This window comes from Akebia trifoliata, chromosome 5, assembly GCF_017979445.1.
Source record: "Akebia trifoliata isolate Shusen 1 chromosome 5, ASM1797944v1, whole genome shotgun sequence".
Taxonomy (NCBI): domain Eukaryota; kingdom Viridiplantae; phylum Streptophyta; class Magnoliopsida; order Ranunculales; family Lardizabalaceae; genus Akebia; species Akebia trifoliata.
The window spans coordinates 4519284-4533773 of NC_141379.1; the positions used below are offsets into that span (position 1 = coordinate 4519284).

Consider the following 14490-nt stretch of genomic DNA (forward strand, 5'->3'; position numbering starts at 1 on the left):
GAACAATGCCTTTATGATCTTCGACAAGAATCATCCTCTCATTTTCAAATTTACAGAGGATTTTGCATTGACCTTCAATGGAAATAAATGGGGTCACAATGGGCCTTATTTGGTTTCAAGAGTTGTTTCGAGGGTGAGGGGAAGACCCGGATTTAATTTCACGGTGTTGCTGCCATCAACATTTTATCCGATCGATTGGAGTAGGATTTAAAGCATCTTTCATGGACCAAGGGATAAGGTTCATTCCAAATGGATGACGGGGAAGCTCGGGCAAATTCGTAGGGAAAGTTTTGCTGTTCATATGTGGAACCAACAAAGTAGAACGCTGAAGATCGAAAATGGGAGCATTATTAGTCGTATAATGTTGGATTCTTGTATTTTCTGCAATTCTTTGGTTTCAGCTTTGTAAAGAATCTTGTTCGTTGCTCTCGGGTATCAATCTTGAAGAGAGATCAGGGAGAAGGAGATGAGAGAGAGAGAGAGAGAGAGAGTAGGGAGAAGGTGAAGGAGAAGAGATGACTCTGTCTCTGTTCGTTTTCTCTTGGGTTTTAAGTATTTAGGGAGGTAGAAGTAAATGCCCCTAAGTTTAAGGACGGCGGTGTAAATAACATATACGTTTTTAAGTTAAACGCAAAACGGCTCCCCATTCAATCTGTACCGTCCGAATGCAACTTATCTAACGGCTTGCAAACATTTGTTAAAACGACTGATTTATGGATTGGCGCCGAACGGGACCCTATATATGTATAGGGTCCCGTTCGGCACCCTAAGTTTTACCACACACTTTAACAAATGTGTTTTGTCTTACATGGGTTAGAAGTTTCGGAATGAGCTGATTTTTGGTGAGGATGATCTCTATGGTGAGGAGATCATCTTCACCAAAAATCAGCTCATTCCAAAACTTCTAACCCCATCAAAATTGATTTACAAAAAATGGACAGTCCACGATTTTTCAACGTGTAAACATGGGGCTAAACATTTCGGAATGGGCTGATTTTTGGGGAGGATGATCTTCTAATCATAGAGATCATCCTCACCAAAAATCAGCTCATTCCAAAACTTCTAACCCATGTAGGACAAAAAATGTTTGTTAAAGTGTGTGGTAAAACTTAGGGTGCTGAACATTTCCCATATATATATCAACCATTTGTCCAACCATTTTTGTCCTACATGGGTTAGAAGTTTTAGAATGGGCTGATTTTTGGTGAGGATGATCTCTACGGTTAGAAGATTATCCTCACAAAAAATCAGCTCATTTCAAAACTTCTAACCTCATGTTTAGAAGTTGAAAAATTGTGTATCGTCCATTTTTTGTAAATCATTTTTTATGGGGTTAAAAGTTTTGGAATAGGCTGAGTTTTGGTGAGGATGATCTCTACACCAAAACTTCTAACCCATGTAAGACAAAAATGGTTGGGTGCCGAACGGGACCTTATATATATATATATGATCCGTAGACATATAAAACTACACCTTTTTTGTCTTATATGGATAATATATATATGGGTCAAGATCCATAGACACATAAAATTACTCATAAAACTACAATATTTTTGTCTCATATGGGTAAAAAAGTTTGGAATAGGCTGATTTTTTGTGAGGACGATCTCTATGATAAGGGAATCCTCCTTGCAAAAAATCAGCACATTCCAAAACTTCTAACCCCATCAAAAGTGATTTATAAAAAATGGACGATCCAGAATTCTTCAACTTGTAAAATAGGACTATAAATTTTAAAATGGGCTGATTTTTGGCAAGGATGATCTCTTCGTCATAAAGATCATTCCATTCCGTACCTGTGTGCCCATATAAAACAAAACATGTTGTAGTTTTATGAGTAGGTTTATGTGTAAACGGATCCTGTAAAAAGTAGTGATTGTCTAACGCCTTTTGACTTGGCATGAACTTGGATCCCAAGAAAAGAACATATGATTTAGCACATGCCACATCAACAAGGACGTGTCAAAGGGGGTATCAGAATATCGTTATTCATTTGCAAAATCCAATGTTGAAAATAACATCTCATTCATGTCAAGTTCATGAGTTAGATGGATCAGATTTGTAAAAAAATAAATTTTTTTTTCAGCCTGATCTGTGACTTTGAGTATGGTCGATCATAGAAGTTCAATGTTTCAACGAAGAGATTTGATCTCTTTGTCAAGTAGAGCACTCTCAACCGTTGAACCACATTGCAAGGAACTACAATGAATAATCAAACAAAAATTGAATTAATGACAAATTGTACAAGTGCCCACACTTCCCTCTCATCGTAACAATCCAATATGTGTACAATCAATTTGGCAGGTGAGAGTCACATTCAGAGATAGATTTTGATTGATTGAGGGACCAATTTTCCATTCTATTCTCCCGCTAAATTCCTAACATTTGATAAAAATCTTAAAAGGTCCGTAGTCCACCAGTCCAACTTTGTGTCCTTGTCACATTTTTCACTAACTAACGGTTGTGACAGAACCGTCAGTTATCGGAGGATTGGTATTATTTATACCATATTTATAAAGTTGGAAATTACACATTTTATTTATTATACATATCAATTATTTTAAATGCATAAATAAATCTAAAGATTTTTTTTATTATATATTTTAAACATATTAATTGAGATAAATTTCCCCAAACAATAGTCAGTTATATTTCATTATAATAGTAAAGTTATATTATATTTATTAAGTTAAATATATAAATTAATGAAAATTTACTTTCATTGTAATAGTTAACATATTAATAGGGAAATTTGGTATAAGCTTATGGGTTTTGGTGAATATTTTGAGATACCTTGTATTTTCAAATTGATGACCTAATGCCCTTATCATTGTTTCATATGGGAGACTAACATAAAATGTAATCTCATCTTCAATCTCTTAATAGGAAATTCTTACTTTTCTCCAAAATTTGATTGTCGTCAACCAATTTAACATAGGATAAGAACTTTGATTCACCCTCCTGATTATTTTTTTCAAAGAACAATCTTCAATTATTTTAACCAAAAAAAAAAAAAAAACTTGATTTCTCACCAAAATTACACTGTGTTTTTACCTATTTAAGTATAGACAAAAACTTTGATTTACCACTTTTTTTTTTCTCTCTTGAAAATTCTTTATTCCTCATCCTAGATCCAAAATTTATAATCGTCAATCTTTATCTAGTTTGCAAAAGTCATTTATGATAAAGACTTTATTTTTTTCTCACCGATTTTAAATATGAAATAATAGAATTAATCAAATCTTGTAAAGATTATCAAATGGTCTTATCATCAAAATCAAAGTAGAAGATTTAATTTTTTTTGAGAAAAAATGAGTCGTGCTGGAGTAACATTGAAATTGACATCGTTTCACACATTTGTGTGCACATAATCATTGATGTTTCTCACTTGTATCTCAATAAAAAGCATTTCTGACTCTGTACACACATCCATGTCGACAATTCAATGTTACTTCAGCATTTTCAACAAAATATCAATGATTTTCTTTGCAAGAGTTTGACGTTGATGTTAATATCATTTGTTTATATTAGTCTCTCGTAAAATAATATAGTCAAGAGGATATGCAAGATTTAACTTATCAAACATTGAACAACTCGTAGAGATATGTAAAACTTACCCATATGAATAACGAGGCATCTCAATTATTCAAAGAAGTACATAAATTTCTATTGATTCTCTCAAATACAAACACACGTCAAAAGGCCCCAAAGACCTTTGTGTAGTTAGGCCAAAAACAAAAGCCAATGAAAGAAATGGTTTCTTCTCCATCCCAAAAGGAGAAAAACACGTGTGAAAATACACGTGTGTACACAACAAGCAAAACTCTAGTATGGTTAGGCCAATCTTTAGCTTAGGCTATTAGAGGAGAGGAGCGTTCCTGCTAAAAAGAAACTATAAAAAAAAAAAAAAACACGCATTTACATGTCTGACACACACACACAACCAGATAAGCGCGTGGAGTGGACACAGAGAGCACTCGAAGTCTATTACAAGGAGCCAATATATGTCTCTTTCACTGTGTCCTTTTTTTCCATTGTTGAAGCAATGATGGTGCCTGAATGACAAGCTTGACCTATCTCTCATAAACAGCTCAAACTTCAATCCCTTTTAAATCTATGAACCCCACTTGTCGTTTTCTCTCATTTTCACCAAACCCTACTTGTCCCCACCATCTCCTACCCCTCCTTTGAAGTTGCCTTTGAAATCTCAATCCACCCCCACTTCATACTCCATCACTCCACTAACCACTCATCACATCTCTTTCTCTCACTTTCTTGCAAACAAATATAAACAATTTCTCCTCCCACCCTTGGGAATCTGCAACCTATCACCAAACCACTAAATTTAATGACACCAACCATACAAAATTACTTATCTACATCTTCAACAAGTCAAATTAATCTTAAAAACCCTCTAACAAAAAATTAATGAGGATTCTAGAAAACCTACACCCATCAATTATTTTCTTTCCTTATCTCTCATTTTTCCATCTCATCATCATCATCATCAGCTACCCATAACAAGTTGTTTAGTTTTCTCCTTTTATTGGACGATGAAAAGGATGACGAAGGTGAAAATGATGAGTCGCAAGAACCAATTCTAGTCCGAGTTGTGACTCTGAGTTGTGGTAGGACTTTGGGAGGCTTTCTCTGTTTATTTTCACCAACAACTTCTTGCATTAATTTGTAGCAACTAGCAATTCTATCCTGAATAAAAAAAAATTGAAATATTAGTATCGACTGATGCCCAATAAGAAACATTGAATGATTTGGGAATATTTTGGAATGCATCAAAAAATGTGTTCGATATGATATTGATTTTCATTTTATTAAGATCACAATTGTGTTCATATATACCTTGCTCAGTCCGTCGCACCATGATACGGCATTACTAGGGTTAACAAGGGATAGAAATGGAATTTCTTTAGCTGCACAAAGAATGGCCGCTGCAGCGACTGACGAAGGCCAATAGTTTAGGAAATTAATTTCTGTATAACAAGAACAAAAATGAGTTATATTTCAAATGAATGTGAAAAATGCATTTATCTGATAATTTGTTCAAGTGTTATGTTACCTCTTATACTAATTAGAATTATTTGTGACGCTCGTGAGACAATTAACCCCGTAAATCTTTTAGTTGAATCAACTTTCTTCGCGAAGAAATCAATGAAATTGAAGGGTGTTATAGATCGAAGTCTCCAATCCAAGGTAGTTAGAACGAGAAGTTCCATCCTTTGAATTGTCCTTGGTTCGAAGATGAATTTTGAAACTTCTACCTACACAAAAGCATGGGTTTAATTAAAGATGATTATAGAGGAATTCAGGAATTTAATGTGGAGAAAGATAATTAAATGAGACAAATATACCTGAATATCCAAAAGAGAAGGAACAAGAGATTCCTCCATCTTTGCAGCCAAGGATAAGCAAGCAACAGATAAGAGTTGCAAGGGCCACCCATTTGCTTGCTGAGATTATTAAAAAAAATATATAGATATTAATATAAATATCTTTTTCATAACATAACAGAGAAAAAAATAAACATATAAATGTGGCTCTAAAAAGAAAAGCAGCACTGCAATCAAGCGGAGCTGTGCAAAGAATCATAAATGCTTTTCCTCAAGATACGATTGAAAGCATATAGGTTCTGAGCAAAGCTCCACAAAAACTCAGTGTCGAACACAGTGTCCTGCATTGTCACTGTAATATTGTTATTTTAAAAATCGTTCGACATCAAGATGAATCATCCAAGGCAACTAAGTATCATTTTTGAAAAGAGTTTTCAATGTGAATTCACTCACATTTGGTCCAACATTTCTAGATTGAAATGTTTTTTTATTATCTAATCCATCTTATGATGTAAATAAAATTATAAGTTTTATAATATTAACATATAATAATTATTATTATAAATCAAATTCAATTAGGGTTTTTTAACATGTGCCCTAACATTAAGATGCATTAAATATACCTTGGAAATAAGTATTTTTTTATATGAAAATTAGTATATAGGTGTATTTAATGAATCTTAACATGTGTCCTTAGGGCACATATTAATAAACCCATTAGATTATATGAAGTTTTAAACTATCGAAATAAAGGCAAAATTAATTTACAATTAAGACCCCAAAAGCAAAGTAAAAGTTTAATTATTGTGCACAGACGGTAACTTGAAAACACAATTCAATTCGTTAGTGTGGGGTATAACCGAACCACGTGATAAATGAAATATTTTGTTAAATGGCAGTCTATATTTTCATTGGCCAACCAAAAACCGCTACAATTATTTAAAATTGACCATCATCAAATAGAAATGAGACAAGTAAAATATCTTGATCGATCAATCCACAAAAAAACTATACATCAAAGGAGCTTTAAACATAGCCGCGTTCACATATGGCTCCAACCACATCTAAAAAATTTAGCTCACCTAACAAGATAATAATGCATTTTAAAGATTAAGGTTTTTCAATCTGTAAAAAAAAGTATACGAAGAAACTTATTATAGCGATTACATCAAGTCCGAGGTTAAGTGCAGATAGCAATTTTTTTTTTTTTTTTTTCAAAAAACAAAATAAATATTAAATAAAATTATTGAAAACATTCGTTAGTATTTTAACGGAAGTGACGGAACCTTACCGGTAAATGACGTGAAGCGAGAAACCGATCCATATAGTTAACGGAAAGATACGCCGTTAACGGCTGGAAACAATAGATCGCTTGAACCTGCGCAGCATCTGATTGGTTATCACCTCCTCTACGTATTTTAGAGTATTAGATTAATTTATATAAAAAAAATACAAAAAAATGGCGCCAAAAGATCCAGCGTCGCTGCCAAAGATGTTTCTGTAATTTCTCCAAGATGATCTCAAAATCTCAGATCTCTCTAACTGTGATTAAGTGACAGTAACCACCTGCGCACGTTAGCGAAAAATGAAGAAAGAGTTAATCGGATTCAAGAATACCTTGAGAATCCATGAAATCGATTCCTGACGAGCTGAAGCATCAAGCGATTTAGAATGAAACCTCTCCGGATAATCGAATCCAGGCAAGTAATCTCCTTCTCCTTCGACGAATCCGGCAATCGATTCTTCAATATCTGCCTGAGATTCAAGATCTGGTGAGTTTTCTGGTGATTTATCGGTCAAGATTCCGGCGTCCTCACAGCAGAGTAGATCGGAAAAGCAATCAGAGCAAGATAGAGACATGATCGAAGATCACTATTCATGCAATCTGACACGTAAAATCTAAGATAGAGCTTTAGGATGAGTGTGAAGCTTCTATCTGTTTGTCTATTTAATGTATGATCGATTATAATATTTTAAAATTTCTGGAAAAAATAAATATATAAATTTTCTAGAGATTGTAACAGCTTTAAATAGCTGTTTATATATATGATTCTTCTCTCTCTTGATGATACTCGCGTCGCGCGCTAAATCTAAGAATTTTCCAAGGTATAACGACGTTGGATAAAGAATGGTCAACCGAAGGAAGAGATTGGATGATATTTCCAATAAGAATCGTGATAGAATCCTCCATCAGACTGTTTATCGCACGTGGCATTATTTGGCACTGCCACGAATCGATAAGAAAGTCATGAAGGTTTGCATTTTAGGGCTTCCCCAGAAGTAAATCTAGAGGATTTACGACTCAAATGTATTTATTCTATCTTGGGTGGACCGAGATAATATCCGAAATCCGAACCAACTTTTGATCCGGAGTACTCTCTTCGTCTACTCCAAGTCTACGCTTAGTTGACTAGTCATTCATACGATGGTTCTTGAGATCCACAACACTCTTAATAATATAATATAAAAAAGAGAGATTTACCTGGAAGGCCCAACTATTGCATTTTTATTACAAAAACTCTCTTGAAATTCTGACACCTCTAATGAAATTTTATTTTATGAGGTTTATTACCCACCAAACCCCACTTTATCAAGTTTGTGACATCAAACCTCGGAGTGGAGATCTACGTCAAAAATTCAAATTTATGCGATTAAATTTGGTAATTAGCATAACTTGGAGTGGATTCTAACCATTATAATTTGTGGCATCCAAAATCATGATCTGATGTCACAAGATTATAAAAGATAATATTCTAAGAACTTTTAAAAAAAATAATTAAATTTCGTCGTTGAATTTTAATTTTAATTTGGAAGTTCATTAATTTTTCATTTTCTAACACTTATGATCAATCTAAAAAAAAAAAATTGTTTTTCTAATTTTTTTTTTTTTTTTAATTTGTTTTTTCCATGGTATATACAATTCTGTGTCATTGGATTTCTAATATGATAATCCATGTTCGCACAGAGACCATTAGTAAGATTCGAAATCATACCATGTTAGTCATGGTAGCATGATTCATGAAATATAAAAGTAGGAGACTTTGTGTAATAAAATTGCCGCCACAGTTAAGTCTGCCCAGTAAATCTCTCTAAAAAAACTGTTAGAAGACTTTATAATGAAAGTAAATTTGGATACATTATTAAACAAAAATTGGGAGTTTATTAAAATGTTATATAGTAATTAATGCTAATCGGTTTTGTACCATCTCACATGAAAGACAATTCCCGTTTATTGGATTACGTGCATGACGTCGTTTTCTTTTTTAATATATGACGTCATCATCTTCCGAACTCAACAGTTTGAGAATCCGACTTTAAAGTGGCCAGTTTCTTCAAATTTCGAAGCAACCCTCGTCGTTATAAAAACACGTGGCAATTTATATTTATTTCACATCCTTCCAATTCCCTCTTTAAAATGCCACGTGGAATTCAATGGAGAGGGTTCACACAAAATTTTGAAGCAGACTGCCCGCTTCAAAGCTTCTCTCCATCTATATTTTCAAGTTCCTATTACACTTAACCACGAGTTTATAGGGAGCCAGTTTGTACTACCATTAGAATTAATTTGGAATGTAAGACTCTTAAGTAGTCGTTCAAGAGAAGAAAGGTTGGTTAAAGCCATTAAGACTAGAGTTGTCCTCTTCCAAAATTGAGTTTAGATTCACCTATAGAGAATGTAATCGAACTGTAGATTTTTTAACCTATTATCTCCGTTCTATTAGTTGGATTATATTCACCCACAGGGATGTCTCAAGTCATCGACACAACTATGATAAATTCAATGCTATTTTTTCTAGTTGGGGGTTTACCTAACCCCCCATTAATCTTCAAAAACAAAAAAACAAAAAATAAGGGTCTTGTTAACGTCTGTCCTTAGGGCACATGTTAAAGTGCAATAAATTCACTTTCCCAAGTGTATTTATTACTCTTTAACGTGTGTCCTAAGAGCGCACACTAACAAAATAAAATAAAATAAATAATTCTAAAATTTTTACATGTTTAACTTCAAGAGTTTTAACATTATAATTGTTATTTGTAACTTGTATGCTTGAATTATATAAATGCACAACTAAATATTCAAACTAACAAGTTAAGCAGTAGCATTAATCCAACTTCATATCAAACAATCCGATGAACCAAGTAAACATTCTTTCATTTTTCATTTTTCTTTTTTCTTTTTTCTTTTAAAGAATCTTGATTTTTTTTTTCTTCTATAAAGCAAATCCTTTACCTTTCAATCTCAATAGTTTATCTTCTTCAACCTTTAAATCTCAAGAAAAAGATAAGATTTCTACAAAAGTTGAAGATGATTATTTTTAAGGATGATTTTTTATTATACTCTTGATTATTTTCACGTTTTTCTTGGATTTGTCTAAATAAATTAAGTTGTACACCCATAGAATAAATGATGTTCTAAATTAGTTTTCTACATAAAATCTATTAAAATACTCTAATACTTGAGTGAAATATAGATTCATATTGCTTCTTAGGTTGAAACCATCGTATATTCAAATAAGTACAACTCATCCCTGGTTTAAATTGAATTGAGTCTCATGTTCTTCTTTACCTATTTTTTTTTCATATGCCTATGTGATTGTGTATTTTTACTTGAGAGATTTACTCAACAGACCTAACTATTGCTTTTTTATTACAAAAACTCTCTTGGAGTTCTGACATCTCCAAAGTGATCGTAGTTTATATTGTTTCCCACCAAACTTTACTTTATCAAGTTTGTTACGCAGGAAACCTTATAGAAGTGATCCACATCATAAAATTCAAATTGATGGGGTTAATTTGTTACTTAAAATACTTCGAAGTGGTTCCAACCACATTAATTTGTGACATCAAAAACATGATTTGATACCACAAAGAAGGGTTATAAAGGACAAAATGGTAAGAACTCTAAAAAATTCGAATAAAAGAGTTGAATTTTGATTTTAAATTTAAGCGTTTAGTAGGCATTCATTTTCAATACCTTCGATTAAGCTCAGAAAGGATCCTTTTTTGAATTTTATTTCTTGGGATATGAGTTTTTCTATGAAATCTAGAAAATTGTGGTGTTGAATTGAAAATTTGATAATGCATGTAGACCCAATGACCCTTAGTAAGATTTGAAATCTTCCCAAGTTAGTCATGCTAGCTTGATTCATTAAGTAAGATTTGCTCGGGTAACAAACTTGATAAAGTAAGGGAATTTTTCTAATAAAATTACAATAGATAGGTCTGCCCAGTAAATCTCTCTTCTTACTTTAGCATGTGATATTTGGAGAATCTCGAGGAGTATATTATAATTTAATTTTTCTAATAATATTAGAGAGCTATGATTGGCATCCCAACATTTACTTATTACATCTCAATTTCTTAAATTATTTATCACCCCCAATTAAAGATTAAAACAAACTTTTCGAATATTACAAAAGTTTGGCTAAAGTCATTGCCTCAATATTACAAACCATTCCAACACTTATTCAAACGTTTTATTTTATATTTCACTTCTCGAGTGATGCTAAATGCATGTTGTTTTTTGCCAACACTCTTGACGCCCTTTTCTCTCTCTTGCCTATAGTGAAAAAAAGCAAATTATTTTAATTTGATAATCTTGTGACATTAAAAAACATAATACAATGCAATGGAGTTGTACAAGACAAAATTTTATGAATTTAAAAAAATAAAATAATTATTTTTCACCATTGAATTTTATTTTTAAATTTAGGTACACGGTGGCTATCCATTTTCAACACCTTGGACCAAGCTTAAAAAATAATATTTTTTAATTTCTTCTTTTTAAATATGAATATTTTCATGAAATCTAAAAGGCTGTGTTGTTAGATTGTTAATGTGATAATCAATGTGGGTCCATCGACTTATTTTAAGATTTGAAATCTTAAAAAATAAATATGTGAGTTACGGGTATTGCTGATGTCATTGTGCCACATGTCAAATCAAACGTTTATTGGACTGTGAGCCAACACGTGATAGGGCGTCCGCGCATTAGCCAAAAACGGCTTCAATTTAGCATTTCTTTCCTCTTAAATAAAGCAATCCCTCTCTCTCTCTTTCTCTCTCCACATGCCTGCAATTCCGAATGGTGGTCAAAGTATTGAAATTTTCTATGAGGGAAGACTTTAAGAGTGTAGCTCATCTAATATATGTCATAGAAGTCCTTGAATGATAAAGATGGGATTTTGTACAAAGTCTACAATGTTTGGTGGCATGATACAGGCGTTGGGGACTATTATTTAAGACATATTAATGTGTGGGTCTCTTTACATGTCCTAAGTAGACAGCGTGGGGGCCTCTCTCCTATCTTAGGGAGGAAATTTGGAGACATACCAAGCCAAACATATCTCTATTCTTTATTTTTCTTCCCTTGTTTAGTTGGGATTCATTTTATTTTTTCACTTAATATGTCCTATTTCTTAACCAAATTTATTATTTAATCTAGTGTTTCGAAAGGAATTTTAGTATCGTTTTTCGTAATTTAGGCCCTTAAAATTAAAAAAAATAAAAATAAATAAAAAATAAAAAATTAAAGATTTGAAATTACAATTTGATATCGATTTGCTTTATTGTTTCCCGCCCAAAGTTGAAAAGGAAAGAAACAAAAAAATTATCCAAAAGTTCAAAAAACTTGTTTTCTAAAAAAGTTTATTAAACGACAATTTTGTAAACGAGAAGTGGACTTCCACTAGATCTGCCGCGGTCCCAAACAAGACCTAAAGTGGTTGTATTATTTGACTCTCACAACAAACCCCCAATCAATTATAGAAGAGTTTTAAATCTTATCTTATTAGACAAAGGAGAAAGGAGGATTTGCTTTGAACATGATGGTGAAAGAAGATCAACACCATTGGATTCTTGTAGTAGTTCCTATCTTGACACTCTTACTGAAAATAAGTGATGGACCCTTGCTTCTTTTTTTTTTTTTAATCTTTTCTTTTTGAATTTGGTCGGCTAGGTCGATTTTGACAGATCCAATACTTTATTAGTAATGGGCTCATGGGATTAACCATTACTTATAGCGTCAAATTAAGGGTTTAGGTCAAGTTATCTTATATTGTTAGGGTAAATAATGATGGTTTTGTAAATACATAAATAAAGAAAAAAAGAGCACCAATTGATTTGAATTAAAAAAAAAAAAAAAGCATGTTTGGCAATATCCTCATCAAAGCCTTGACCCTAAAATCTGGGGTCTTCATCTAAGGAAACATATATTCTTCAAATCTTTTCTTACTTAACTTTCAAAAAATTTCTCTCTTTTGAATAATTTCAACAATATTAATTAGTTTTTTCGATTCGTTTGTAAGATACTAATTGAAAGTTCAATTGTGGATTGTCTTTGTTTTTATTTTTATTTATTTATTAATTACGATGGGTGTTCCGGACCCATTGGCCTGAAGAGCATGGGTGAGGCAACTGGTCTGTTAGAGCACCATATCTCACTCAAACCACATATATCAGGTAAGTTGGGATTTTATTTTTGTCGGTGGCTAATGAGAGGGCTCAAATTCAAGACCTCACAATGTCAAAAAAGCCCAAACATAAAATTCGACGGATCAAGGGATCAAATTGGCGTCGAATTTTGTATTGTCAAAATTTTTTTTTTTTGACGGGTCAAAACTGTCAAATTAATGAAGGATGAGAGAAATTCAACAACTTTAAGATGTCAAATTTGGGAACATCAAGAATTTCAGTTTCTAAAATTTGTAGGCCTGTCAAAATTTTTGTTGAATTTTCTAGTTATTCATGTAGTGCCTCTCCCTTCTTGAAGGGATTCCTTGGCCAATGCGCCAATCGCTCATTGGTTTTCAATTATAGATTGTCAGAATTAGATAATCACAACTGATAATCAAAATCTAAGATCATGTTTGACTACATTATTTTAGAAAATTGATTTTATAATATAAAATCATAATCTTCTTTTGTTGTGTCTATTCTATAATAATGATAACAAATACTATGTATAAAGCAAAATCGTCACGTCACAATAAAATTGAAAGAAACATTTCAAAATTGTAAGAAATAGGGTCTACCTTATTTATGTTATCTACCCATTTTTTATGAGAAGTATGGCTAGATCATTTTTATAATCTGAATCATATTATATACAAAAATCAAATTCTAAAATTTAAACTATAATGTTAATTAAATTACTAAAACATATAATATACTACAATAATGGTACCTACCAGTGGTCCACAACAGAACCTAACTCCTAGTCTCGAATTGCAACCACCTAACATATCTTTAAATGCTGAATTGTCAATCAGTTGCAGTACCTATTGTTCCCATTGAACGAATTGCCCTTTCAAAGTTCTCATCTTGGGTCGGGTTAGGATACTATTACTAGGCCCATTTAATTATCGGGTCAGATTAGGATTGGGAATTAGCCCAGTTAGTCAAAACGGCCAAACCCACATGTAAGCTCAAATGTGTATCTATTTTTGTTCCGTGGGACTAATCCTGCGGTCGCACACACCGCCCCCTTGGATCGTCTTATGTGCAGCAGCTTGAGTCGAGGGTCAACCAGACACTGGAGAGTGGTCCTAAAAAATTCATAGTTTCGTGGGATTTCGAACACTTGACCTATTCTTTGTGAGGAGCTTATCAAGGCTCGGCTTGCCAGTAGGCCAATCCCTTGGAATTAGAGAGACAAAATACATAAACATTATAATTGAGAAGAGACTTATTATTGCAACCAAACAAACATAATGAGTCAAATAAATCTATTATTGGTGATTTAGACAGGACATATCTTCTTTTTCTTTGGTATATATATGAGACATCCCTATGCTTTCAAACTGGTGACAGTCTCCTCGCGACATAGAAAAAGATAAGGGTAAATTACACCATGACCCCTTTTTTTTTTTTTTTTTTGTTGCATAATTTCATGTTGACCCCTTAATGTTTTGACAATTACACTTACTTCCCTTACACTTTATCTAAGGAGTTCACTTACATCCTTCGATCTACCTGCCCTCAATGCAAACAGTTTAAACATATTTTTTTTATTTTTGTAAAGACCATTTGACCATTTCCAGAATGTTTATTTTTTACTAAACAAAAATATCCCCGGAAAAGATCGGGTCATGCTCAAGATCGTGAATGCTTAGATGTAGGGATGCAATTTGGTTTGATTCAAATC

General features: G+C 32.8%; 1 protein-coding gene across 1 annotated transcript; it reads right to left on the minus strand.

Annotated features, from left to right (window-relative positions):
• Nucleotides 1-3622: 3622 nt before the first annotated feature.
• Nucleotides 3623-7352, minus strand: LOC147401128 (cyclin-D1-1-like). The gene is made up of 6 exons (XM_086442288.1): nucleotides 6963-7352; nucleotides 6637-6723; nucleotides 5367-5465; nucleotides 5075-5276; nucleotides 4858-4988; nucleotides 3623-4707 (listed from the first exon to the last, which is right to left on the minus strand). The coding sequence occupies exons 1-6, from the start codon at nucleotides 7203-7205 to the stop codon at nucleotides 4480-4482; spliced, it is 990 nt and encodes a 329-aa protein (XP_086298414.1). The 5' UTR covers nucleotides 7206-7352; the 3' UTR covers nucleotides 3623-4479.
• Nucleotides 7353-14490: the final 7138 nt, after the last annotated feature.

Coding starts and splice junctions, on each gene's coding strand:
- LOC147401128 (XM_086442288.1), bottom strand. CDS start 7,205: ATGTCTCTATCTTGCTCTGATTGCTTTTCCGATCTACTCTGCTGTGAG. Junction 5,466..6,636: donor TCGCTTCACGTCATTTACCG/GTAAGGTTCCGT, acceptor TAATAATCTCAG/CAAGCAAATGGGTGGCCCTT. Junction 4,708..4,857: donor GGTGCGACGGACTGAGCAAG/GTATATATGAAC, acceptor TTTTTTATTCAG/GATAGAATTGCTAGTTGCTA.